This window comes from Cavia porcellus, unplaced genomic scaffold (assembly GCF_034190915.1).
Source record: "Cavia porcellus strain 051 isolate PalLab524CR breed Dunkin Hartley unplaced genomic scaffold, mCavPor4.1 scaffold_18, whole genome shotgun sequence".
Taxonomy (NCBI): domain Eukaryota; kingdom Metazoa; phylum Chordata; class Mammalia; order Rodentia; family Caviidae; genus Cavia; species Cavia porcellus.
Window position 1 is genome coordinate 48944928 of NW_026947501.1, and position 26469 is coordinate 48971396.

The 26469-nt window shown below is 45.2% G+C and overlaps 1 protein-coding gene across 1 annotated transcript in view; it reads right to left on the minus strand.

Annotated features, from left to right (window-relative positions):
- The window catches only part of Slc9a4 (solute carrier family 9 member A4), a 48666-nt gene that overhangs the window by 18672 nt on the left and 3525 nt on the right, over nt 1-26469 (minus strand). Inside the window, exons 2-6 of the mRNA XM_063229756.1 lie at nt 24218-24681; nt 5543-5802; nt 4161-4378; nt 989-1191; nt 331-417 (exon numbers count right to left, since the gene is read on the minus strand). Coding sequence (XP_063085826.1) covers nt 331-417; nt 989-1191; nt 4161-4378; nt 5543-5802; nt 24218-24681 — 1232 coding nt within the window. The remainder of the gene's footprint in view (nt 1-330; nt 418-988; nt 1192-4160; nt 4379-5542; nt 5803-24217; nt 24682-26469) is intronic.

Sequence of the window (26469 nt, forward strand, 5' to 3'; positions counted from 1 at the left end):
AAGCCTCTAGAAACTGGAAGATGTGAGGAGACAGATCCTCCCCTAGAGGCTCCAGAGAAGAACTCAGCCCTGCAACCCTACAGTGCTGTAGCCCCTCAGGGAGGACACATCTCAGATCTCTACCTACAGAGCTGCAGGTTCATACGCATGGGGCTGGTTCCCTACAGTGGAGCAGGAAGCTAGAGCAGGGTCCTCAGTGGAGTTGGGGCAGGAGAAAGCCTCATGGGGAGCCTCATGACATGTGACAGGTCTCATCCAGGCTCTAGGCTACCCTCCTAGGGGACTGATACAGGTCATCCATTCATCACAATCACAACAGCGATGACTTACTCGGATATGAAGCTCTTCGTTGATGGACTCTTTTTTATTGGTCTTTCTGACATCCAGGTACCTGACCAGAGGGCCAATTGTGATTCCCTAGACCAGAAATAACAAAACAAAGGGCTTTGTTGAGGTGAAGATTTTTGCTAAAGGGGAGGCATCTGTTATCCAAGTCATAAAAATGTCCAATTTATATGTGTTTGTTTCTAGTTTCTACTGGATAAATGCACAAAGGTTTACTTTAGCTTTGAATTTTATAATAAAAATACATGTAACTGTTTTGTTTTAAAATGAAAGCTTGATTTCACACCTTAAGTTAACGTTTTATTAGTTCATTAAGTGCTGAGTCCAGTTAAACAAACACTGTGCTATCAGATACCAGTTAGAATCTCATTTGCAGAGCTAGACATAAAGTAGCTGTCATCCACCTGTAACCTAGGTGAACTTAATTAGGATGTTGTACTGGTTAAAAGGCAATGCATTTTAGAAGTTAAAGGCTGACCATGAACAGGACTATAAATATTCAGAAATTCAGTTTGATATTGGACAAAGATCTAAAAAGAAAAAAAAAAAGAAACCGAGAACATGCCAGTATTTGCACTGTACTGATGTACTACACAGTCCTGAAAGAATCTACTCATTTCAAAAGGGACAGAAAGCCACCAACCTGAATGAACACAGTAAAATAGATCACTACGAGGGTGGCGGTAACAAACAGTTTCTTCCTAGGGAAAAGGGACAGAGGGAGCAAAAACGCAAGGGAAAAGCTCCCGGCTCCACGAACCCCGCTGTAGAAAATGATGCACTGGTCCTTGACGGAGAAGGGGAAAGTCCGGAACTGGTTGCTGATGTAAAACAGGGAAAACACACCTGGAAGGGGAGAGAGGTGTCAGCTCAAGGGCCAAGGACAGCTGAGAGAAATGCAGCATGGCTACCGAGATCGCTCCTGCCAGCCCAGCCCGGAGCTCCTGAGTTCGCTCTTCCCAGCAGAGCAGCTCCAGGGCTCTGTGCTCCTCCAGCTGTGCAACATTCCTGCCTCCATCTGAAACTTCTCTAGTGGCTTCCTAGTGTGTGTGTGTGTGTGTGTGTGCGCGCGCGTGCACGCACGTGTCTGTGCACACGTATTGCAAAGGAAGTCAGTCTTCTATTGTTATACAAGGTACGTATTTCTAATATTTCAACTCCTGTTTTCACAGTATGTGTTCTGCCTTTCAAAACTAGTTAAAGCAAGGCTCTTTGGGAAACCCAAATGTTCTTACCTCATATTCTCATTTGGTATCCAAAACAGATCTGTGATTATTTCCCCTCTTTGGTGCAGGGCATTGAACCCAGCACCTGTGCACTGAACTACAACCCCAGCTCCTTTTGGGTTTCTATCATAAGACAAGCTCTTGTTCTGTAGCCCAGCTTCAGCCTCCCAGCACTGGGATTACAGGCCTGCTCCATGGCACCCAGCTGTGGCCTGAGACTTACATGCGGGAGCTCACTCAGCAACGGGCATCTGTAGGACAGCAGGTCCTCCCTGCTTGGGTCAGTGATTCTGGAGGTTCAACAAGCAAGCAAAGGGGTCAGCAAGGGCCCAAAAAGCTTCTTAGTGCCAGTGAGCAGCTGAACCTGAAGGGCTTCCACCCCTGCTTCCAGGGCTCGCCCCACACTCCACTAAAGCCCCAGGGAACTATGGAGACCACAGCGAGGATCTACTGCAATAGGGGCAGCTGTAGTGTAAACGACAACAGAATTCAAAACAAAATGTAAAATTTTTCAATCCATTTTGTCTGTCTTGCTTCTCTCCATGCCAAGCATTCAAGTGGGGGCAAGGTTACTCCCCACCTGCCTATCAGTAGCCCCAGGGCATCTCTGAAGGGAGCCAAGACACTCACCATGGATACCAGATTTCATGGTGCTCAAGTGCGTTTCAGGAAATGGACTGAGGTTCTCACTAAGCCTGCGCCCATCTTCCTGAATACTTTGGGCCATCTCGCTATTGCATATGATATTTCACACAAAGGCAGTCCATCTGAGTAACTGCTACTCTGTATTGTTTAGGGACAAAGGACAGGGAAAAGGTCTTGGTTGAACCCCACAGAGCCAGACCTACAGGTATAGAATATAAATGTATACACCTCAGAGAGTAGATGAAAGGAAAAGTCTTCCTAACTGCTGTTACAGACAGAGTCAGGGTAGAAAGAGACCTGCTCCAGCCATCCTATGCCAGGGTCAGGCCCTGGTTCTCTCTGTGGGACCCATCAACACCCTCAACGCTCAGACCTCAGAGCTAGGCTGGATAGTCACTGCAGAACACCACTTCCAGTCCTTTCCTAGTGGCATCTCCGCTTGTCGGCTGAGCTGAAAATCCGTAATTTCATCCTCCACAATGGTTCTACTTCCCTCTAGATTTGTAGAATATAAGGGCTGAGAGAAATCTAAAGTCTTCGTTTAAATTCACCATTTCAAGGTCAAGGAAGACGATTTTGAATAGACATGTCTGTCCAATCCAGTTAGTAATCATGCCAGGATTCTACCTGAGATTTTAAATGTGTGTCACAATTTCCATAACTGTTTTTCCACCAGGAGCCCAGTAGGCATACATATCCAGTTACTTTTGTGACTATTTTAATATTTCTGTATTCTCATTATTCTTTCCTAGATCCTAAGGGTCATCCTAAATTAATTTAGAATTGTCATGTTCAATATGAATTCTGAGCCATTTCTTCTAATTTGTCTTTGAATAACTGACTTGAAAAGATAAGTCATTTAAAAACCATAGCTGCTGCTAATCAAAAGACAGCACATAATTGTCATTTAGTGCTTCATGATCTTTTTTAGCTCCTGAAATACAAATGTATAAGAGAAGTCATTGGGTCTCATTTCCAAAAGTTAGGCACATTTTGAAGGGCTCAGGTCAGTGACATTATAGTTACAGTTGCTTTTATTAATTAACACTATGATCTTTCAAAACATCTTCCAGGTCCTTTGTCTGTTATCGGTCACCTGCATGCACTCTATGCTTAGACCAGATGTACAACTGTACATCAGTGCTTGTCCTACAGGGAGTACGGTTTGTGAGATCTCACTGATCCCGTAATAACAGCATCAGTGCCCTCAGTTTCTCATCTGTGTCTGAATTAAGACGATCTACACTGGCAAGAAGTGGAGAGGAAGAGATGCACCACCTGGGTCGTGTTTAAATGTGTAGATGTGAACATTTTCCTCTTCAATTAAAAAAAAAATGCTCACATGTTCCTGCTTTGCTGAAAGGCAGAAACTGATCACTCAGCCTCTAATTTCTTTGACCTGACTTCAGAGAAAACAGAAGCCAGTCCTGGTTCACAAGGTGCCTGGACTCCTCTGCCAGGAAAATCAATTCATGTCACCTCGTCCCTTATGCTTCCCATCACAGAAAGGAAGAAGAGAACTACTATGATTTATATCTAGATGGCCTCAGAAAGTCTCATCTTCAAAGGTGGGATTTTTGAAGGTGACCAGATTATAGGATCAATATCATTGACTGCCTTGCTGTGAGTCTCGGTGGGAGAGGCAGGTCCCTGGGGGCGTGGAGGATTTATCTCCCTCTCCAGCTCCTCCCCATCTCTCTGCTTCCTGTGCACCATGCAGGGAGCAGCTCTTCCTCCTCCATTTCCCTCTGCCATGCTGCCTTGACTTAGAACCAGTCGCCTATGACTGAAACCTCCAACAACAGTGCCCCAAAAGAAGCCCTCCTTGTTCTAACATGTGGGTATCAGGTACTGTGTCCCAGCAGCAAGGGAAGTGACCAAGACACGGACTGAGGAACAAAAGCTCAGAACCCCACAGGAGTCTGAAGCCCTGCTGTGCCTTACTGATGGCTCTCCAGATCTGGCAGAAGACCAGCGTGAAGCAGATGAAGGCCCAGTTCCACTCGTGGTTCTTCCCAATGGTGGACACACCCATGAAGATGAAGATGAGGGTCTCGCTGACACTGCTCAGCATCTTCATGAAGTACTTGATGGTGGTGTAGGAGGTTTGGGACACATTTTCCTCCACATACTTCTTCATTGTCACTGCACAGGCTGTGATTCTGGAGAGAAGCAAAGGCTCAGAGAGAAGCAGCCCACTCCACACAGAGTCCTCCACACTGGCAAAGCCTGCCTTTATCTAGAAAGACTGTCACCCCCATGTCTTTCTCCTGGCTGTAACTTTCCACAGATTTCCTCTCTTCCTCCTCCACTCCCCTAGGGGTCTCTACAAGAAAAACGAAGCATGGGGAAGGTGTGTGTAACTTGGCCTACTTTGGCAAAATGACGGGGCAGTTCTGGAAGACTTTCCAGAAGCTTCTCTGGCTTCCTCCTCTTCCAGAGCTCAGTTGGACTCAGTTCTTACACTTGCCTTTACTCTTGCTTACATCAGAATAAATCCCCTTTGGCTGGATATATCTAACAATTCAGCAAGATCCTGGTTTCCTCCAACCAAATAACACTTCTTGCAACTACTGTGTGACATATTTTTCATTGTGAATGTTTCTGTGCTAAAACCATTTAGCAAATACAGTAAAAGAACTTAGCTTGTCTCAGTGTTTTTAAGGTGTGAAAATGACGGAGACCTAGAGGTACACTATTATATTTAATTGGTAGAGGCATTCCTAGGTATTACAGCTAACTATTCCTGACTAACTGTCCGGATTGGAAGACAACATCACTGAGAAAACGATGTGATAAGATACAAGCCGAACCAAGAAAACTCATTTTAAGAATATCTCAAGGTCACAAGATAACACATCTCAAAAGTGTTTTCATTAGATCACAGAAACCTAGGTTTTTATCCTGATCCCATCCACTTCATGTCAATCCACCCCAAAGGATTATGGAGCTGTGATGGTGGCTGGCGGATGGCAGGAGGTCCCTCTTCTGCCTGAAAATCAGTTTTTCGAGAAAAAAAAATACAAACAAAACTATACATACAACAGGTTCCTGAGCTTTTCTCTACAGCAGCTTTTCTGAACACTCTAAATTGACATTATACTTGCTGTACCCTCCCAAACAAATCACAAGAGAACAAACACAAATGTTGAAGAGAATATTTGGTTGGCAAAGAACTTGAGTCAGATTGCACAAAAGAGTTAAAAACAAAACCCTTTAGCCTTGAAACACCTTGGATGTGCTTGCCAGAAGCTGTGCCTTCTTCAGAGGCCTGGCTCGTCCCCTGGGTCCTAAGCTATGGTTATGAGATGAGACGCTGTACTCACGCCAGGATGCCAGAGAGGTAGAGTGTTTCAGCAGCTAAGTAAGACAGGTAACTGAACATGAAGACGATGAGCGGCTCAATCGCAGAGATGTTCTGAGTGAAACGTGTGATGAACGCAGAAATGAATCCAAAGATGATGCCAAAAAATACTCCCCCGCAGCCCACAACAATGAATCGGGCACATCCTGCCAGGATGTCAACAGGTTCTATGTCTTCAAATTTATGCATCTTTGTGAAGGCAATTAATATATTGTATAAGACCTAGGCAAAAAAAAAAAAAAAGCAAGAAAAAGAAACATGAATTAGCAATTACAAGTATTTTATTCACCGATTCTCGACTTTGTGCCTCAATACTGTGTAAGAATAAATCGCACAACAAATATTATTAACATGGCTAGGTTTTAGATATATTCTAAATAGATTAAATTAGTAAAAACCATAATACTCAAACTTTCAATAAATAAGAACAAGAAAAATGAGATTGATTACCTTGATTTGATTACTTATTACACATAAAACCAAATCATCGTATTTTACACCATAAGCAGACCCCCAAAGTGGTCTCTCTGTAAGTTTTGCAACTTCAGCCTAAGATTAGCTGTCTACACAGGTCCCCAGGAAGGCCATGTGCAACATTAGTGTGGGCCAGAATTCCACTGAGCACACCACTCTCTGAAAGCCGAAACTCCTTTCCCTGCATGCAGGGGCTGCTCCTCTGAATGCTCCCTGTCCTTCCGGAGCACAATGGTTGCTATGCCTGGCTCCACCTGGCTCTGTGAGACTGGTGTGCCCAGAAAGTTCGGACCAGCTCCAGCCTGGCCAGCCTGCCCGGCGAGATTGAAATGCATTCAGCTCTTCCCTGCTCTCAGTCTCTTTCAGGTTTGGGGACCATGGAGATTTATCTTGTATACATAAAGTATAGTTTTACTATGGCTAATAAATTTTAAGTTAAAAATTTTCTCTTTAGCCTGTCATGTGTTTTTCAGTCCAGCTTACTGCATATTCCATGTGCAGATCGCCCCGGTATTAGGCAGCTTTAATTGGTCCATGGTTTTAGGGTATTCAGTCCCTGGTAGAAACATCACAGCAGATGGATGTAATGGAGCATAGATGTTTAGTTCAGTTCATGGCAGCCAGAAAGAAAAAGGGAGTGATACCAGGAAGGAAGGGCTGTAGACCAGATAGATTCCTATAGTCAGGAAGTCACACACACACATATCCACAAGTATGTTCTACTAATCCCTTGGGAAGATTCAAAGTCAATCAAGTTGGAAACATTAAAGTTCATTCTCGAATCCCCCATCTTGGCACTCCCAAATGCCTCCTTAAACCAATATTTAATGTCCAAATAAAGATAGCAGCAAGTTCATAATTCTGCCTAACATGATACAACTATGCGTGTACAATTCAAAAGGTACTAATTCCTTCCCCAAAGTTTCAACAGTGGAAATAGTGCTAAAAAGACCAAGTCTATATGTCCTCTGAGACTCAAAGCATACTCTTGGGAACCTCTGTGTAAAACAAACAAACAAACAAAAAAAATATGTAATCTCAAGATACAATGACAGAGGGTAAAAATCTCCATTCCAAAAGAGAGACAGGGGAAATAGAAAAGGATTGAGTCAAAGCAAAATTGAAACTCATCAGGGTTAAGTCCTGTAGCTATGTGTCTAGCATCTGGGGTACAGGGCAGTGAGAATTAGGGTCCATGGGGCTTGAGAGTCTAGCTGTGTGAAACCCACTTGGCCTCTCCTTAGGGGTTCATCCTGCTCATTGAATGCAGCTTTCCTCAGCAGATTCCACATTCCTGGAATCTCCAGCTTCTTGGCGTCTCTACTGCATATCCAGCTTTTACTTCCACAGCTTCATTCATGGCACTGTAAGGGGCTCCTTGCCTGACTGTTTAGGCCTTCCACTGAACTCTGAATAGAGGCCTGTAACTCTTGACCCCCACAACTCTTACATTCTCCATGACAGTAAAACTAGCATCACACGGATTTTGCCAAGGTGTCTTGACAGCAGAGGCACTAACCAGCCCCCTTTGGATCATAGCTAAGTGGTCTCTAACTGCCTGGATGGCTGATCACAATGAAGTGAATCCTAGGTGACCAATTTCCTAAGAGGTGCTTTTCAAGCAAAATCCCAGGGACTTCATTTCCAAATGAAAAGTTTATAATTTTGCAACTTTTAACCTGTGATAGGTAGGGTCTTGCTGATTTCTGAAATGTCCTCAAGACATCTTTTTTTCTCATCCCTGAACAAAGTGTTTGCTTTCTTTCTGATGATGCTACCTCTTCAACAATCACACCTCCCTTGGCCCCAAATGTTCATGTGGTTCCTTTTGAGCCAAAGTTAAATTTTAAAAATTGTTGTACTCTACTTTTTACTTCCTATCCTTGCTATAAATCTTGCTAAATGCAGCCAGCAGTAACTATGCCACATACTGAACACTGGGCTACCTTAAAATTTATTCCACAACCCCAGTCTCCCACAGAATCTCAGAACATGAGCAAAATCTGCACAATTTTTTGGCCAGAGTGTAACACTCATGGTCTCTAGTTCAGTGAAATCCTTCTTCGCAACTCAAACCTCCTGACACTCACCTTTACTGTTCCCATTCCTGTTCACATTATGGTAGTTTTTTTTAACATGTGTGAAAACTTTATTTGAAAACTAAAAATTTAGACATATTTCAAACATTCAAAAATAAGGGAGAAGTTTGGTTGATTGCTGAGAGTTTACTACTTCTGGTCTCCTGAGCTCCAACTGGAACAGCCTATCAGGAGGTAAAAATTAAAACTCAAGGAAATTCTGAGTGGTTCCTAGAACCTCAGAAAGTCTGCTACCAGTCCTCCAGAGTCTGTACCCCATTCGTTTCCATACTGCTTGAACCCATTTTCTGATGCTAACAGTGAACACAATAGATAGAGTGCATTACCTGGCTCACAATGCTGGCGAAAGGGAGATTGGAGAGCACAGTCAGAGTGTAATAAGGTCTCCACCCAGGTTGCATCATAACATGATGAGAAGGGCAAGCAAGCACACTGGGGCACAAAGAGAACCCAAGAATCTGGGGTACAGGGCAGTGAGAATTAGGGTCCATGGGTACCCAAGACAGGGCTGAATTTATTACAAACCCACTGGAGACAACTGATCCCCTCCCACAATTATGGCATTAATTTATTCACAAGGGCAGAGCTCTCATGACCTAATCACCTCCTGGAAGTCTCACTAGGTGATACTATTACAGTGGCCATTAAATTTCAGCATGATGGGTCCTTGATGACCCACTCCAACTCAGCACCCAACTTCACACTCTGCTCCTCTCATACCTCTGGACAGGGACCTTCTCTCTATACCTGCTGGGTTTACTGCCTTTAGTCTCCTGCTCCACTGTGACCACTGGCTTAAAACCAATCTTAGCAATGTTCTCAAGTGGCCTTTTTCCTCTGGCATAGCCTGACATCTATTGGGTTCTGGCTTCTGTTTCAGCCACATGACCCATCAGAAATGTGGGCTGCATTCGGGGACCCTGAAGTCACCATGGATACCACTTGCATATGCTTTGCTACCCACATATGTGTAGAGATCAGAAGCCCCACCACCTGGCTGTGGAATGTGGGCTGGCAAGGAAGGCATTCCTCAAATCAACTCAAGTATCACCAGCCCTTGTGTGGCATGCTACACGGCAGATGGTCTTAGCCAGTGCGAGACAGAGGCCACAGGGGGTTCATTTGAACTTCCACAGCACAGCTCTGTCACCTGGACTTTTGTGCTAGCTTCCTGGGGCTGCTGTAATAAAGTGCTACAACTTCATGTCTCAAATTAACATGAGTCCCTCACAGTTATGGAGACCAGAGGTCTGGAATCAAGATGTCACTGTGCCCCTTTTGAAAGTGCTCTGGGTGGATTCCTCCTTGACTCTTCCTGGTTTATGGAGATGGTGGCAATCTTTGGTGTTCCTCTGTTTGTGGCTACATCATTTTGGACCCTGTGTCTTGTCTCTGTGTGTCCTCTTTGTGTCTCATAGCCTTCTTATAAGGACACCAGTCATTAGGCCAGGGCCCAATTTAATCCAGTATGAGCACTCCTTAACCTAATTATATTCAAAAATACTATTTCTAAGTAAGGTCATATCCTGAAGTCTTAGATGGACATGGTTTTAGGGATGCAGGTTCATTATTCTATACAGTCTAGTTTTTTTTTTTTTTTAATCAAGATGACCACACAATGAAATTAACTCATGGTATTGATGAGATGACTCAAGTTATAACTTTTTTAGTGCAACAATAATATAATTCTGGATGCTACAGGACCCTAGCAAGGGACTGATCCTCCAAACACTTCCATTGTATGTCTTGGGGGATCCTAGGACATGTGCTTTGGGTACATGTGCCAGTGAGCACTTTTTAAAGTAATAAGATGCTGGTGGCAAATACATTTGGTTATATAAGGGAATGTGGAAAGATTATGGCCTTTTTCCCTCAAAGAGTAGTTTTTCATGCATTTGCTGAGAGAAGAGGAAGATGTAAAGGTGAAGAAGAATCTGAAATCTTAGTATGAATTGGTCCAAGCAAGGACACACACACACACACACACACACACACACACAAAATGAATACATGGATATTGTACATTTCTGAAATTGGTAAATGAATTATCTTTCAAAAACCTAGACTTGTAGGAACATCAAATGCGATTTACTTAAGAATACACATGCTAATATGAAGCAATTTTAAGAAACTAAAGTATAAATAAGAACCTCCATCTATGCTCCACTCTCATCCCTTCCAGATAAATACCATACACATGTCTTTCCGATCCTGCAGTCTGCCTGTCCATCATCTATCGATCTAGCACTATCACCCCTCAGATCTTTGTCTGCAATAAATGAAATGGAGCAGCCACATCCTGTGCTTCAATTTCAGGTACCAGTGAGTTTTTCCCTGGAAGGCATAGCACTGCTCTGGGGTTTCCTTGGCCAGGAACTCCCAGGAGGGTTTGGCATAATCTCTGAGAAGCGCAGCAAGATGGTCACATCCAGCCTCCCTTCTTCTCTCTTCTTTATACCTGGGCCACTGTGCACTGGGCTCTGAGTTTGGTAGGAAAAGCTCCCTTGCACGCCTCTGTGTATCTGACTCATGGGTGACCTGGGTAGCTTCTACTTATCTGTCATGTTTTACAAAGCTGCTATAATGCTGATCTATTTACACTAAGCAAACTAAAGCCATGTTTTAGGAAAAGCTTAGCTGAGCCTTTGAAATCTTTCACCTTTGGTTTTGAAATAAATCCTAGTGATTTTGCCCAGAGTGGTTGGATTGCATAGTCTGATTCTCTTTTCTGCAATGCATACCTAGGTTTCAGAAGCTATGGGAACTGTATCTTTGGATTTAGCTTGTAAAGCACTGAAGCTAAGCTGAGTGAAGCCACACATCTACGAATCCAGATAAGGCAGGATTGCATGGACATATATAGAAGTTTATTTAACTCTCAAATCCAGAGGAAATTCATGGAACGGAATAGAGATTTAAAGATTTGAATATTGTTGTCACAAACCAAAAATGTTTTTATATGGCTGATGAGATTGTAAGTAGCCATCAGGCATTTCCAGTAGCCCAGGGAAATCGTGGGACCATCCTTGACCTTGGACAATGTTGTGCCCTGCAGTGAGACACCCTAGCACTTCCAGAAGCTAGAATCCTCTACATAATGAAGTGACTACATTTAGAGTCACAATCCATGTGGCTCTGTGAAAAGCAATGCTTGCCTTTCAAATAAGCAAGCTCCAGCCATCCTTACAGAAACAAATTATTTTCTTTGAAATAATTTTAACATGCATGCATTTTTCAAATGTGCAAAGGAAAAATTCAGCCAGTGCTAACTGTCTTGGTTGCTTTTCTCTCGCTGCCAAGACAAAATACCTGATGCCCAAAATTAGGGAAGGAAAGGTTTATTTACTTTACAGTTTGTAGAGGTTTCAGTCTATACTCAGCTGGCTGCAAGGCAGAATGGTATAGCTGAAGGGAAACTGTTCATGGTGGCCGCAATCAATAAGCATGATAAGAGCAAAAAAGGGAAAAGCATGTCTCTTTTCCCTCCTGATATTGTATGCCAGCTCCACCTCTGGGTAGGAGCTGTACTCACATTGCCAATTCCAGTGCTAGACAAGCAGCCAATCACAAATGCTAGTTTAGCCTCCTTGGGAAAGGCCTGCTGCCCATGACCACATAAGGCTTGGGGGGCCATCCACACACAAAGCATAACACTAAATCCCTGTGTGTCCCTGAGGGAGTGGACCATTTGCATGTCCTTTAAGAAACTTCCTCAACCTCCTATGATTACATTAATAGCAACTATTAAATGATGGCATTGTAAAAGTTTGTAAAGCCATTTAACACAAAATACTCAGCCCACCAGCTAATACCCCACGGCCACACTCAAAACTTTCTCGAAGTACAGCAACAATCTTATAAAGCAAGACAGATTCTTCACTTCTCTTCCAAGTTCAGCCCTCTGTCTGGAACCAGGTCCCAGGAAACTCTGGCTCTGTCATTGTTACTGTGTGTGAATTTGCCTTTTATCTGAATTGAATGCTATAGAATGAGCTCTGGGTCTGGCTTTTTTGACTCTGCAGAACAGACTAAGGAATTATTCGAGTTGCTGAAGAGATCGGCAATTCCTCCCTTCCTCTGAGAATTGTCCTTCTTCACGGTCGTGGACTAATTTATTCTCACTTTCACCTGTTAAGACACATTTGTTCTTCTTTCTTTTAGTTTTCAGATATTTGAATATTGCTGTCAGTGTTATAAGTTCATTTGTGTAGAACTACTAAACAATACAGTGATTATTTAATTATTTAAAACATTACTACAATAAAAGGCACATGCACATCCATTATCCTCAAAATACTCCTGCACATCAATAATTACATGAATAAATGTCCAACAACTCTGGCCATTTGAGAAATGCAAGCTAAAACAACAGTGAGATTGCATTTTACTCTTGGAAAAAAAAAGATTATGTTCAAAAACTCAAATAATACCAAATGCTGGTGTGGCTGTGGAGAAAAAGGGACAATTTGTTATTCTTAGTGGGAATGTAAACTAGTACCATCACTATTTAAATCAGTATGACGATTTCTCAAAAAACTAAAACTAGAATGTCATCTGACCCAGCTGCTCCCTTTCTAGGTATCTCCCCAAAAGAGTGAAAGACATCAGATCACAGTGGTCCGTGCACACCCATGTTTGCAGCAGCACAGCTCATAATAGCTAAATCTTTGAAGCAGCCTGCATGTCCAAAACAGAAAAATGGGTAAAGAAAATAGGATATTTACACAAAACAGAGTGTTATTGCACCATAAGGAAGGATAAACTTGTGTCATCTGTAAGAAAACGGGCACACCTTGAGAGCATGATGTTAAGTGAAATTAATCAAACACACAAGCTTAAATATCACATGGTTTCTCTTATATAAGAAACGCATATATAAATAAAGGGCCAAGTAAACACCAATGATAGCAATAAAAACAATAATTAATTGTAATCTAGCACAACCAACATATCTAAAATCTCTCCTTGATTTGGTTTAATTGTTGTACGTGTTTCACACGTTGTTGTCATCAGTCTGGCTGTTAATATGTGTTTATGATAACTATCTGATGCTGGCACAAAAATAACCTGTCTTGGTTTGAATGTGTTTTTTCTATCATGTTGCCCCTTTCTGAAGCAGCTCTAGAAGTCCTCTTTCAGTAAAAGCACAACTACAGTCACAATACTCAGAAAAGAAGATTTCCAGAACTGCTCCAAAAAGTGGTGAGAATGAGGGATAAGGGTATCACAGTGATGGGGAGATTTGAGGAGGATTAACAGCAGTAAGTCTTCACTTGGTGAATTTGGTGAATTCTTAAAACATGTAAACAGTTCTCATATTTAGGTCACGCCTTGGATGCTCAGGGTACACACCTGGAGTGGCTCAGGCCGGAAGTACAGTCAAAGCTGCTTTCCAAAGTCACTGTGCCCTTCCATGGCCCCCTGGGCGTGTGTGGAACCTCCAGCTCTCCCACATCCCGGTCAGCACCAGGCACGGCTGTCTTCTTGCTTCTGGGCATCTAAAGGGTATAGTGTTTGCTTGTGGTTTCATTTTGCACTTCTTTGGTTAATTATGGTGAGCACATTTTCTTATGCTTCTTAGCTGTTAGTACATTGCCTTTTGTGATATCAACCTTTTGTCCATTTTAACTAAGTTGTTCCTGTTACTATTGGGGTCTGAAATTCTTTAGATATTCTCAATGTAAGTCCTTGCTGAGACACACGCATAGTGAATAATTTCTCACATTCTATAGCTCGTCTTTTTATTTATGTAACAATGCATTTTGAAGAGCAGAATTTATTCTTTTGATAAAATTTGATTTGGTGTGTTACTTACATTTTGGTCCGTGTTTTGCCTGTCCTTGGGTTGCCCCACAGTCAGGAAGATTTTCTTCCAGAAGATGTATAATTTAAGCTTCTACATTTAGTCTATGACATATTTTGAATTCACTTTTAAATATGATGAGGTAAAAGTGATTTCATATTTTCCCATATGGAGAGTCAGATATTTCAGGAGTATTCTTTGAAAAGACTCTCTTCTGTTGAATTGCTTGGGTTCCTACGACAAAAACCAGTGGCCTTGTACGTGGAGGTCCGTTTAAGATTCAATGGTCTCCACATCTGTTCTTTAACACATAATGTGAGTCTCATAGCACTGCTATGGCTCTGACGGTGTTCCACTAAATCACTGAATTTAAGTCTTTCAACTTTTTCTTTTTAAAAAATGTTTTTCTATTATACTCTACTGGGATTTGAAATTAGATGTTAAAGTCAGTTTTGTGAATTTCTATTTTAAAAAGCTCTCTGGGATTTTAATTGGGATTTTATTAAATCTGTTAGTGGGAAGAAAAAGTGACATTTTAACAATGCTAACTCTTTATTAGCCAACATGGTTTTTTTAAGGAGCCCTAGTTGCTGTCATTCATGTTTTATAATGTTCAGTGAAAAAAATCCTTGCACATTTTTGTTAAGCTTTCTAATTATTTTTGTTTTGACACTACTTTAAATGGAATTTTAGCATTTCCTTTTACCACCTGTAACGTGTAATTACATATTAAGGTATTTTGGTATTTGTACAACAACATAAATATGCTATGACCTTGTTAAATTCACTAGTAATTACTTTACTAATTTAATTATTTTATTAATTTAATTATTTATTAATTATTCACTAATAATTATTTTATTCTAGTTTCATAAATTCCTGAGGATTTTCCCGTAAACCATCTAAAATACACTATTGCCTTAGTGATCTCATTATTACATTTTTCTACCTTTGATAAGAAACAGAAGGTTTTGAGGAGAGATATCCAGCCTTGACTCTAATCTCTGAAAGAAAATGCTTGATATTTAAGCTTTAGTGTAATAGCAATCATAGATTTTTCATAAATATCTTTTATAGTTTGAAGATGGTACTTACTCTTCCTATTTTGCTATGAGTTTTTTTAATCACAAATAGACATTAAAATTTGTCAAATAATTTTCTGCATCTATTAATGTAATCAATCATTTAATTGAAATGGTGAGTTATATTCAAGATTCCTCCTCCCCCATGTCTAAGAAATGGTATTGTTTTGGGCATACTTTTCCTGGACGTTATTTTTTTTTTTTTATGTGTTGCTGAATTTGATTTTTTGTAATATTTTCTTAAGAAAATTTTTGATCAGTATTTATGGCAGAATTTGGGGCTACAGCTTTGTTCTCCTTGCCTGGTCTCCGGGATCAGGGTAAATTTGGCCTCAGTATACAGTTGGAAAGCAACACTTGCCTTGCTGTTTTTGAAAGAGGTTATGCAGAAGGAAGAAACTTCCTTAAAACTGTTATTTCTCATTATTCACAAGCATACTCACAAGTGCCTTTCTTTTACTTAGTTTGGTTTTGATTAGCTCCACATTTTCTATTTGCACTAACAGATAAGAAATTACTGATAATCTGTTGCATTTTTGTGGCCACCAGTGCTTGGAGCTACCCTGGTCGTGCCCCCTCCCCTCTGCTGGCCCGTGGTGGGATTCCTATGACCTCTGGCTCCTATTTCACTTTGAATTCTAGCTCTCCCACACTCTCCAAGTGCAAGCAGGACTGGGGGCAGCAAGTGCTGAGTGAAACTGCCTTCCCAGCCAGGAGCTGTGGGTGCCGGATTCTGAGAGGCACAGACTGAAGGGACCAGGCATGGATGAACAGAGAAACACCATAGACCAGGGACAAGGAGAGGCCATGAGCCCTTGTGAGGGCACAAAACTGTGAATAGCAGAAACCAAGAAGGCGAAAAACTGGATGAAAGCTCACCGGAGTGGAAAAGCAATGAAAAGGTGGACAAAAGCCCAGCAAAGTCTGCCCGAGTGACCAAGCACACTCGGGTGTGACCGTGTGTCTACCTAAACACACCTTGCCCTCCTCCCACCTTGTAGGTCTCATTTCCTGCCTCTTAGAGGGTGTTGTCACTGTAAACTATATGGCTGTTTTCAGCATGGAAGCACTTTAAGACAAAGTGGAAAATATCATTTCCAGAATGTGTCCCTTGCTTGCTGAGGTGAGACTTTCCAGAACCTTCTCTTCCTTCTGGCACAATGACCAGCCATGTAGACGCTCTCCAAGCTCAGGACCTTGAATGACTGCTGCAGAGAGCGGGCCCTGCTAGGCAGAGAAAGAAAAGTACTAAGATAAAACAAGAAGTATATTTGCTGTTTAGGTCACCTAGGCCTGGAGGGAATTTCCCACCTCAGCACAATTTCCTCCATTCTCATGGGGAGAGGTCCAGGAACACCTGCCTCTGGGATCTCTAGAACCAGCTTGGTCCTGGCTGTGCCTTTGTGAGACCCATCAGAAAGCACTTCCTGTCTCTGAACTCCTTGGGCCAGCAAGGGATCACATTGTACCCCTGCCCATCCCCCAAAATTCATGTGCTGGAATCTTAAACTTCAGGACTTCCACATGGGACTGTATTGGGAGAGAGGGTCCTTAAACAGGTAATAAAATTTAAGATTAGGATGGAAGAGTGGGGCTTTAACACAGCCTGCCTGGTGTCCCCCGCAATCCCGAGAAGAGAAAGATACACGTGGGGCAGGACATGGTGGAAAGGCTATGTGAGGACACGAGGAGAAGGTGGGCCCCTGCAAGCCAAGGACAGAGGCATCAGTAGCAGCCCTCCTGCCCTCACCTTGCTCTCCGACCTCTAGCCTCTAAATCTGAGAGCACAAATGCTTGTTGTCCAAGTTGTCCAAGCCCCCACCTGCGGCATGTCATCATGGTGCCTGCCTTCCTAACCACCTCAGTGCATCCTTGTGCATCCTTGTAATTAACCCCCATGCTCGAGCTTGCCACGAACCCAGCTCTGTACTAACCCAAAGCCCAACCAGGGAATGAAACTGCACATCAAAAGCAGTGAGCCTCACAGTGACAGCACAGAAAAACGATCTCTACTGCCTGCCAAGTTCTGCAAGGGTACAAAGACTGTTGTAAGGACATGCCCTCCTCACCCTCAAGACACCTCACAAGACACTGAAGGATGAACAGAGTTAATATTCTAGTTTGTGGGAAGGTGCAGTGGCAGACTAAACTGTCACAGGGCAGTTTCTTGACCCTCACTGCTAAAGGAAACCTACCACCACCAGAAAATACCTCTCTGACTCTTTACAAAGACCTCAAAGACAGAGAAGCAGGTGTTCTATTATCAGCAAAGGAAGAAATCAGGACAGGAGTTGCTAGCCATGGTTTCCACCCTCCTGAGGTGGGTGGCCCCTGAACACTCACCTGTTGACCAGCTCAGAGAGCAGAGGCTGTCAGGATGGGGCCTGAACAGCTGTCAGAGAACGTCAAGGCTGGTGTGGCAGACCTGTATTGACCCAGGGCACAGCAAACAAGTCCCTTTAAGAAGCTCCTTTCAATTTCAAAGTCTGAAAACCCCTGTGAGCAATTCCTACCTACTTGCCAGTGGTGCCCAAATGTGTGACTCCATCTGACCTCTCTCATACCCTCTATACACCTGTTTGTTAAATTGCCGAACAACTTCCTTTGATGGCTTATAGGTGTGTCAAACTCAGCAGATCAAAATGAACCCAACCCACAAACACCTGCTTCTCACCCACACACTGCCCAGGCAACTGCCCAAGCCTCTCACCCCTCCATATATGCACCTCCTTCCTTCCTTCATGCCCACACTGACTTCAAGAAACATGCACCTGCCACCTGGTACCAGCTGGCATTTGCATTCCTGCAAAATGCAAAAGTAATTGCAAAGCTAACCTCGAGATTCTTTTAGCTACCAAAGCACATATTGGTTGTGACCAGCAGTATTAAGCTCACTGAAGATTGGCTCCATCATTTGAAATTTCTGAAAAAGAGGATTTCGGAGCAGATCTCTGTCATTTGGTAAGATCAGGGTCTGACAGATGGAGTTGCTCAGTGATATTTGTAGATGAACAGGTAGATGGATGGATAGGTGGAGGGATGGATGGGTGGATGGATGGATGGATAGGTAGACAAATGGATGGATGAACAAGTAGACGGATGGATGGATGAATGGATGGATGGATGGACAAGTGGGTGGATGGGTAGGTGGATGGATGGATAGAGGGTTGGGTGTATAGATTTATAGATCGATGAAAGGATGGACAAATGAACATATGGATGGACAGATGGACAGGTGGGTGGATGGATGGATAGATGGGTGGGTAGATTTATGCATGGACAGATGGGTAGATGCGTGGATGGATAGATGGATGGAAAGATGGGTGGATGGGTGAGTGGATAGATGGATGAGTGAGTGGATAGATTTATGTGTTGATGGTTGAATGAATGGATGGGTGGATAGATGATTAGGAATTATGCAACCTCTGGATCCACTAAACATGACTGGCTTTCATCATTAAAATAAAGGAATGGGATTCCATAATGTTTCAGCTCTTTCCCTTGGTGCTAATCTACTATTCACTGTTATGGATTAGGTATAGTTTATTCCCCAAACTTCCATATGCTGGAGGCTTGGTGCTCATGGGTAGTGTTAAAAGGCAGGATTTAGTGGGAGGCAATTAGGGTGAGTCCACCCTCAAAGGACTCAAGGTTTGGAGTTAGAGAGCTTTCTTGTTTCCCTAGAAGCCCCTCCAAAGCAGGCTGCTAAGAAGAACCTGGGCACTGCTCAAATTCCCTGCGTCATGGGTAGCACATGCGCCCTCTCTGCCCTCCGCAGGTTCACAGTCTGGTTTTCCTCCATGTCTTGACATTACCAGCCAGCACTCTTCAGATGGCATCCTGCTTTTCAGACCTCTCTTCCTTACAAAGCGATCAGATTCAAGCATTTCATCGTAACAATACAAAGCAAACTAAGACGCTAACCAGGCAGCTGGGCCTGGATGGTAAGGAGTGAGCTAAGGATCACCACAGCGTGGAAACAGAACCCAGCTTCCTCCCCCACTGTCAGCACATCTAACCCTGCAGAGCTGGCTGTGCAGCACATCCTGGTGGATGTCACCCACTTCTGTCATCACGGAGGAAGCAATCAACAAACTTCTCACCAGCACCACCAGCAGCCAACTCCTGGGCTTTTGGAAGCCACTGAGCTTACTCTTTCCCCACCATGGCCCAGCGGATGTTGGAGAGTGGCATGCACAGCTGCTAAAAAACACAGCACCAGGAAGTGCTCCAGGCTGTGTCTGCAGCCTCAAGCCAGTGGTTTCTAGGAATGCATGGTGCAATCTCCTAGGAACCCTCCATGGCTGGGAAAGGTTCTAAAAAAATGCAGAAAATCAGGCAAGTTGGCAAGTTGGCGGCTGCAGTTTAAGAATGATTTACAAGCAACAACAAGAAGAAAGTCATTTAGTTTTAAATACTCAGCAGGAAACTGGAGCATCCAGTTACTTAATAGTACCACAAAAACAGGGAAAGCTAGACTAGCTATACAAAGGGTTCCAACACCACACCTCCCCTTTGGCAGCCTCCAGCCACTCCCATAACACATTGGCCCAAAGCCACAAGGCTTCCTGATTCCCAGTCCCACTGGTCCTTTTGCTTCTCAAAATATATTAGTGCTATATGCAGGCTAAGGGGGGAAGAGTCACATACCAGTCCTCTGCTGTGAGTTGGCTCCATTTGTGGACTTCGAGGGAGGAGACCAAGAAGGAGGAGAACAAGAAGCTAAGACCTCCTGTGAGTCGGCACCATGCATGGAGAGCCAGATGCCAACCTCTTCCAGCACATGGGCAGGGAGACAAGAAAAGCCACTGGTCCTGCCCCACCACCCCATCAGCGACCAGCTGATCTGGAGAAACACAGGTTGTCATGATAGCTAATGAGGTAAAATACAACTTAATGCTGTAGTGTTTAGTGTTTCACTGCCTTTGCAGGCCTAAAGTCAGTAATCTGATCATCTATTCAGAGGATAACAATACACAGTGTAGCGTCTATGGGGATGTCCTTCTGGAGGTGGTGGCCATTGTTAATTCCCTATTATCTTGTTTCAAAATCCTGTACCGCTCTCATTTTGTTTGGATGGGTTTTATTCTACTTTATCTTGTTTGATTTTGTTGTACCTGATGGCATGAGCAGCTATTTCAAAGATAGCAAGACATATGGTAGCCATTTCGGATTTACTATTATCCTGTTTAGAAGTCCTTTATGACATTCATTGTTTTTTTTTTTTTTTTTTATGGGTTCTATTCTGTTTCTGTTTTGTTTGATTTTACTATGTCAGAAGGTATGGACAGCTATTTTGAAGACAAGAAGAGGCATTGTGGTAATTATTGTTGATTTCCTATTATCTTGCTTTGAAATGCTGTGTCACACTGTCTTACTTTGATTGGCTTTATTCTGCTGTATGTTGCTTGGTTTTATTCTCTCTATAATAAAATTTTATATATAAGCATTATCTTTTAAAGAAGTGTAATACCCCTCAGGTAAACATTTGGCTTCTTGTATGGTTGTACCTATAGAATAAAAATGGCAATGTAAGTGTTCTAGGTACTAAGCTTTGTGACAACAGATTGTATATGTTTATATTATCTGGAGCTGGTCATTACAAAAGATTTCAGGTCTAGAAAGTAGAGGTCAGATCCAGGGTGCAAGTCCTATATAAGATTTTAATGGATCAATGGTCACAAAAATCTAGATCTCTTACTTAGAGTATCCTTTGGCCACTGTATAATTAAACTTAGAAGATGTTCTGTTTCTTATTGACCAAACAGAGAAGATGCTGTATAAAATTCCACATATCATACTTGGGTTGACACTTCTGGACAAATAGGAGCTAATATTAAAGATTAAAGATTTGTATCAAACGCTACTCATTCTCTGATGGGCACAACTCTCTGTAGCCACTCCTCACCAATACTCTACTTTCAACTTTTAGCCTCTTGTTGCTATGGTAACATGATTATGAAGTGAAACCTAAGCACCAGGGGCTTCCTGGTCATGTTCTTGTCCTCTTTTTCATGCCAAACACTATTATTCTTCCAACAACAGGCCCGAGGTTCCTATGCCTCCGTTAGATCCACCAGATGAGGGAAGGTGGGGTCCCTACGGGGGTCCCAGCCACCTGAAGCAGCAGGGGCCCCTCTGTGTCCCTGTGAATAAGAGACCAAAGTCCAGGGGGAGGAGAGGAAGTGAGACAGTAAAAGCGAGGACAGGATACAGACAAGGAAAACAACCATTGTAAAATCATGCTTTGTCCTCCTCAGACTCTTCCTGCTCCTCTTTCTCCACACCCACAGCCCCTTGAAGAACCTTTGTGTTCATAAATTAGCTTAGTTAGCAAGGTAAAGACCTGACCTCAAAACACACATAGCCTGGGGCCAGGCCTTTCTCCTGGAGTATGTGTGGTCTGGTCACCCACAAAGGGCATCATCATCTTCCTTCCAAAGGGGTGGCTCATCGACTTTTGTCTATAAACCAAACCCAAGGTTTCCATAAATTCACAAATTCACAGATTTTTGTCACCAAAAATAAACACATATTCCCCCATGGGGCCCAGGTGTAGGAGCTGTACCTCTCTTCCTGCTGAGATTTTTGGGTATGAAATTGACCTGGGGATATGGCTGATCTTCAATTTTAGCAATATTAGAAGCACCGTTTTTAAGATAAAAATTGTCTACATTCAAGTCATACAATGGGAGGTTGTAATACATGTACCCTAAAGAAATGCTTTGCACAATGCAGCTAAATGAGGAATCCAGCTGCACCTTGTTTCTACCTCTTTCCCCCCTCCCCTCCTGCCCTCCTCCATCCCTCCTCCGCGCCTCCCCCACTTTTTCTCTCCCCCCCTTGCTTCCTCTTTTCTTGCCTTCCTCCCTCCTTTCCAACTGTCCTCTCTTCCCTCCTCCAACCCCCTTCCTTTCTTCACGTGTGCTGAGCACATCCACAGTCTGTCCCCGTAGCCAGCGTTCAGCACACAATGCGACCTTGGTTATCATTTTTCCAGACTTATTTAGTTTTGAGCCCGCTCCCTCTGGCCATTGGAGTTGCAGCCTAAGATCCCAGTGGGAGGGAGAAATCAGAGGACCTGATCCTTGGAGCCCCCTCATTCACTGCCTTGGCTGCGTTCTGAGGTGGGCAGGCGTCTCCAGCAGACAGCGGAGCTGTCCTGAGCCCAGGGTCCCAGGCCACCCTCCGGAGCCTCAGGCCCACGTGAGACCAGCCCGGCCAGCTCCTTTGCTCAATGAAAGGGGATTTCAAAGCCCAAACTACCATCAGATGGCAGAAAGTACCAGTTGCTTTACTGCTTTCTAAATCTGGCCCTGGGCTCCTCTGGTTCCAGTTAGGGAACCCGGCCATGCCCTGGCCCTGCACTGAGGTGCTGTGGGTGACCACAGAGTGATGCCCGGCCAAGGCCGGCAGCGTGGCCCGGCAGAGGTCACAGCCCTCAGCCCTTGGTGTCTGGCAGGTTATGATTCCACTTTGAAGTGATCATTTTGGAGAAACTAGCAAAGTTGTGAGGAAGTCACGCCAGCGCCTCCGGCTGTGAAATCTGACCCAGCAAGGACACAGCAAGAGCGCTCTGGATGGAAATGCAGACCCACTTGAGGTGGTGAGGCCGGGCTCCAGGGAGGGGGGTCGGCAGAGCCCTGAACCGTGCTAGGAGGGAGAGTGTCAGTGGCTCAGGAGACATACTCCCCGAGACTCCCCGCATCTGGCAGCCCTGGCATGACACGCGCCCTGGGATCCACATGCACAGCGGACTGTGCCCTCTCCTCCCCTCCCCTGTCCCCCTGCCCTTCCCCCTCTACATGGTGAGCCCGCTCTAGGTCCCTCACAACAGCTTCATTGGTCCTGCCCAGTGTCCTGTGTCCAGCCTGAGCGGGATGCTCTCGTGTACCAACGCTGTGAGTAGAAAGTGACTCTGACAACGACGTATTTCAAACTTGTCAGTGCACACATTTCTGCTTCATTTGGCAACTTCATTTGGAAGGAAAACACCCTACAAAATACCTCCAATGAAGGCTGCAGATGGGAAGCATGCAGCACCCAGAACTTTCCTGCAGCAGCATAAGGGTGAAAACTTGGAACAACCTCAAAACTCTCCACCAGTAAAAGTGTTAAGAAAATTGAGTAAACCCATGTAGGTATGAGAAGCCGGGTAAGGCTGAAAAGACACGGGAAGAATCCCAAGACGGGACAGCTACGCCCGATCTAAAATCGAGTCCACCTGTGAATGTTACTGGCCCGCAGCCAAGGGCCGTGGTGGTGCTGGGTACAGACAGCGGGACAGATGTGAAAGGGACAAATGCGGTGACCCTGCACAAAGACTGTGAAAAGTGGGCGGTGGCGAGTGGGAGCTTCTGTATCCTAGCTGCTGCATTGTTTTTGTTTCTGTTTTTGTTTTTCTGCAACACTAGGATGCCCAGGCTGGTCTCAAACTTCAAACTCAAGTAATCCTCTTGCCTCAGCCTCCCCAGTGGCTGGAATTACAGGTGTGCACTACTGCACCCAACTCCTCTTTGACTTTTTTAAGAACATATGCATCATGGTATTACTTATGGGCCGGGATATAAATTTTGGAACAGTAAGAGCAGCCAACAGTATCCATGCATGACCTAAGCGCTGGTGAAGGCTGCAGATGGGCCTGCCCACTGCGAAGTCCGCGTGCCCTTCCAGACCCGCTCTAGACCTGGGTGTAAGGTGTGGCCCTAGTCCCTAGGTCCTCCCCTCGTCTCTCCAGGGGTGTCCTCTGCACACACTCCACATGCACGCTCCGCCCGCCTGCTGTGGGACTGTGACAGACCAGAAAAGGCATCTTCATAAACCCTCCCTCCCCTCTCCCCAACCCGTGCATTGGCTTAATTTCTTCCAATGCAGCATGTGGGAAAGGAAGGGAAGGAGGGAGGGGAAGAGGGAGGAAATCAAAGCACAGCAAGAGGAAGCAAAGAGAAGTGAAGCAGAGGAGCAGCCTGTGGAGGGCAGCGTGAGGCCCAGCGAGCCGGAAAGACGCAGCCCTGCGTGGCATTGTCATTACTTCCGGTCTCTGTGGCCCATAGCTCCCTCTTCCTCCCGTCTCCCCAGGATCCAGCTGTTGGGGACGGGGTAAGGTCCAGGGTGCAGAGCCAGGCAGGCCCTCTGTGACCCAGGTCACCTGAGCAAGAACCCCGGCCCAGGCCGCTCACCACACTGATGCCGTCATTGAGCAGGGCCTCCCCGAAGATCATCATATAGAGCTGCTCGTTGACCCGCGCCTCCTCGAACACGGCCAGCACAGCCACCGGGTCCACGGCGGAGATGAGGCTGCCAAAGAGCAGGTTCTGCAGCAGGTGCAGGTCGCCCAGGCCAAAGGCCTGCACCTGACACACCAGGTAGAGGGACAGGCCGATGCCGAAGGCATTGATGAGCGCGCCCAGGCCTGCCCACCACAGGATGGAGCCCAGGTTCTCGAAGAAGGGCCTCGTGGGCATGAAGTAGCCGCTCTCCAGCACGATGGGGGGCAGCAGGTAGAGGAAGTAGATGCTGGAGTCCATGACGGGCGGCGATTTGTGGTCGGTGCCGAAGATGATGCTGCCCACCAGGGCGCCCACCAGGATGAGCAGGCAGCTCTCAGGCATGAGGTGCGGCAGCCGGCGGTAGAGATGGAAGCCTGTGGGTGAGAAGAGCGCAGACCCGTTTGCTGGGGCACCAGGTAGGGTGCACGCCAGTGTCCCCAACCCGAGACAGGACACTGGACTGGGGACAGTGCTTCTGTGGCAGGAGCTGGGAGTGGAGGGGCTGCAGCTAAGATCCTGTGCTCCTGGCCTGCTACTATCCCAGCAGTCTGGAGGCCGAGGCAGGAGGGTTGCAAGTTCAAGTCTAGGCTGGGTAACTCTGTGACCCGGCAGGATTTTGCCTTAATGTAATGCACAAACCAATAGGTGGATGCAAATTCTTTCAAAAGGGCTGGGGATGCAGCTCTGAGCAGGGGCCCTGTGTTCTATTCCAGCACTGCAAATGGATTCATCAGTCAGTCATGTTACTAGGGTCTCCTCCACTCCACTCTAAACATACTCTGTCTTCCTGATTCGCTGCAGTGATTAGGGCCTTGAGGTGAAGCATGGGCCTTGGGGCCGCACTAAGGGGAGGAGGTGGAGACCCGGAGCAGGGGAGCCCAGCTGCCAGGAGGTCCCTACAGGGGGTCCCTGAAGGGACAGTGGCCGGGAACCTTCTACCTACCCATTTCCTGCCCCGTAATGAGTTTGTCTGCCTTGATGTTCTGTCACCCAACTCAGCCAAAAGCAATCGGGCCAGTCACAGACTAGAACCTTAGAACTGTCGGCCAAAACCCGCTTTTTAAAGTTACTTCCTGTACCTTGGATATTTTTATAGCCGTGGAAGGCTGACGCACACACCCCTGGTCCCACCCTCGACCCCCAGCCCTTCCGCACTCAGGCAGATGAGGGGTCGGCACCATGGGTGTCTGGTAGGCTGGATTCCCAGGGATGACCAGCAGGCACAGGGCAGTGCCTGGGACTCAGCCTGAGGATATCTGCTGAGGATTCCTCTACAGAGACCGCGAGGCCCCGGGAGGCCAGTAGGAGACCAGCGATGGAAATCGTTCTACAGTTCCCGCTAAGAGGGTTTCAGAAAGGAGATAGGGACAGATGAGAGCCTGAGATATCTGAACTGAGGCTGTAATGAAGGGCATGCCGAATTCACCAGGGGACACTGTTAGCTCTGTGGGTCACTGTGAGTCCTCTCTGTCTCCTACACAGCCTACACCTTAGCCCACCAAACGCCTTTCCACCCCACAGCACCTGTCTGGTCCTCTCATTTTATTATCTCTGAGTTGTAGTTTTTCTCTTGATCTGTTAAGGTCCTGCTCATAATTGAGGCTAAGCTTTCCCCCACTTTCCTCTGAGGAAATTCTGTATCTCTCTCCAAGTAATCAAAGCAGTTTATCTGCCTGATGCCAATGCAATTGGTATCTAGCAATTTTTTTGTACAATGTACCTCCACTATTAATCTGCAGATCCCTCAAAGTGGGGTGATCCCCACCCCAAGTTTTAGCAAGGTTCTCATTGCCACAGCGGATCCCTTTGCTGAGAGAATCAACAAGTGTAAGATAAACGAATAGGTTTCTGTCCACTGGCCACAGCACACTCTTCCTGGGAGGGAAGCGAGTCCATTGCTGGAAAGTGACCAGGCTGGATGGTGGGAGATGATATAGGGAGGGAGAAGCTCCAGAGCAAAGGAGAGGGGCAGGAGAGGCTCGGGCGGATGTTTGGAATCCCTGTGGAGGAAACCGACCTTGCCGAGGAAGATTCTCGGCTAGGAAGAGCAGGAGGAGAAGAGTTGGGAAATCTCAAACCTAAGGCAGCAACCCCGTGGGCCGGGGGGCTGGCGAGCGTCCCCCTAGGAATTCTTGGATCCCCCATCGTAAGAGGATTTGGGC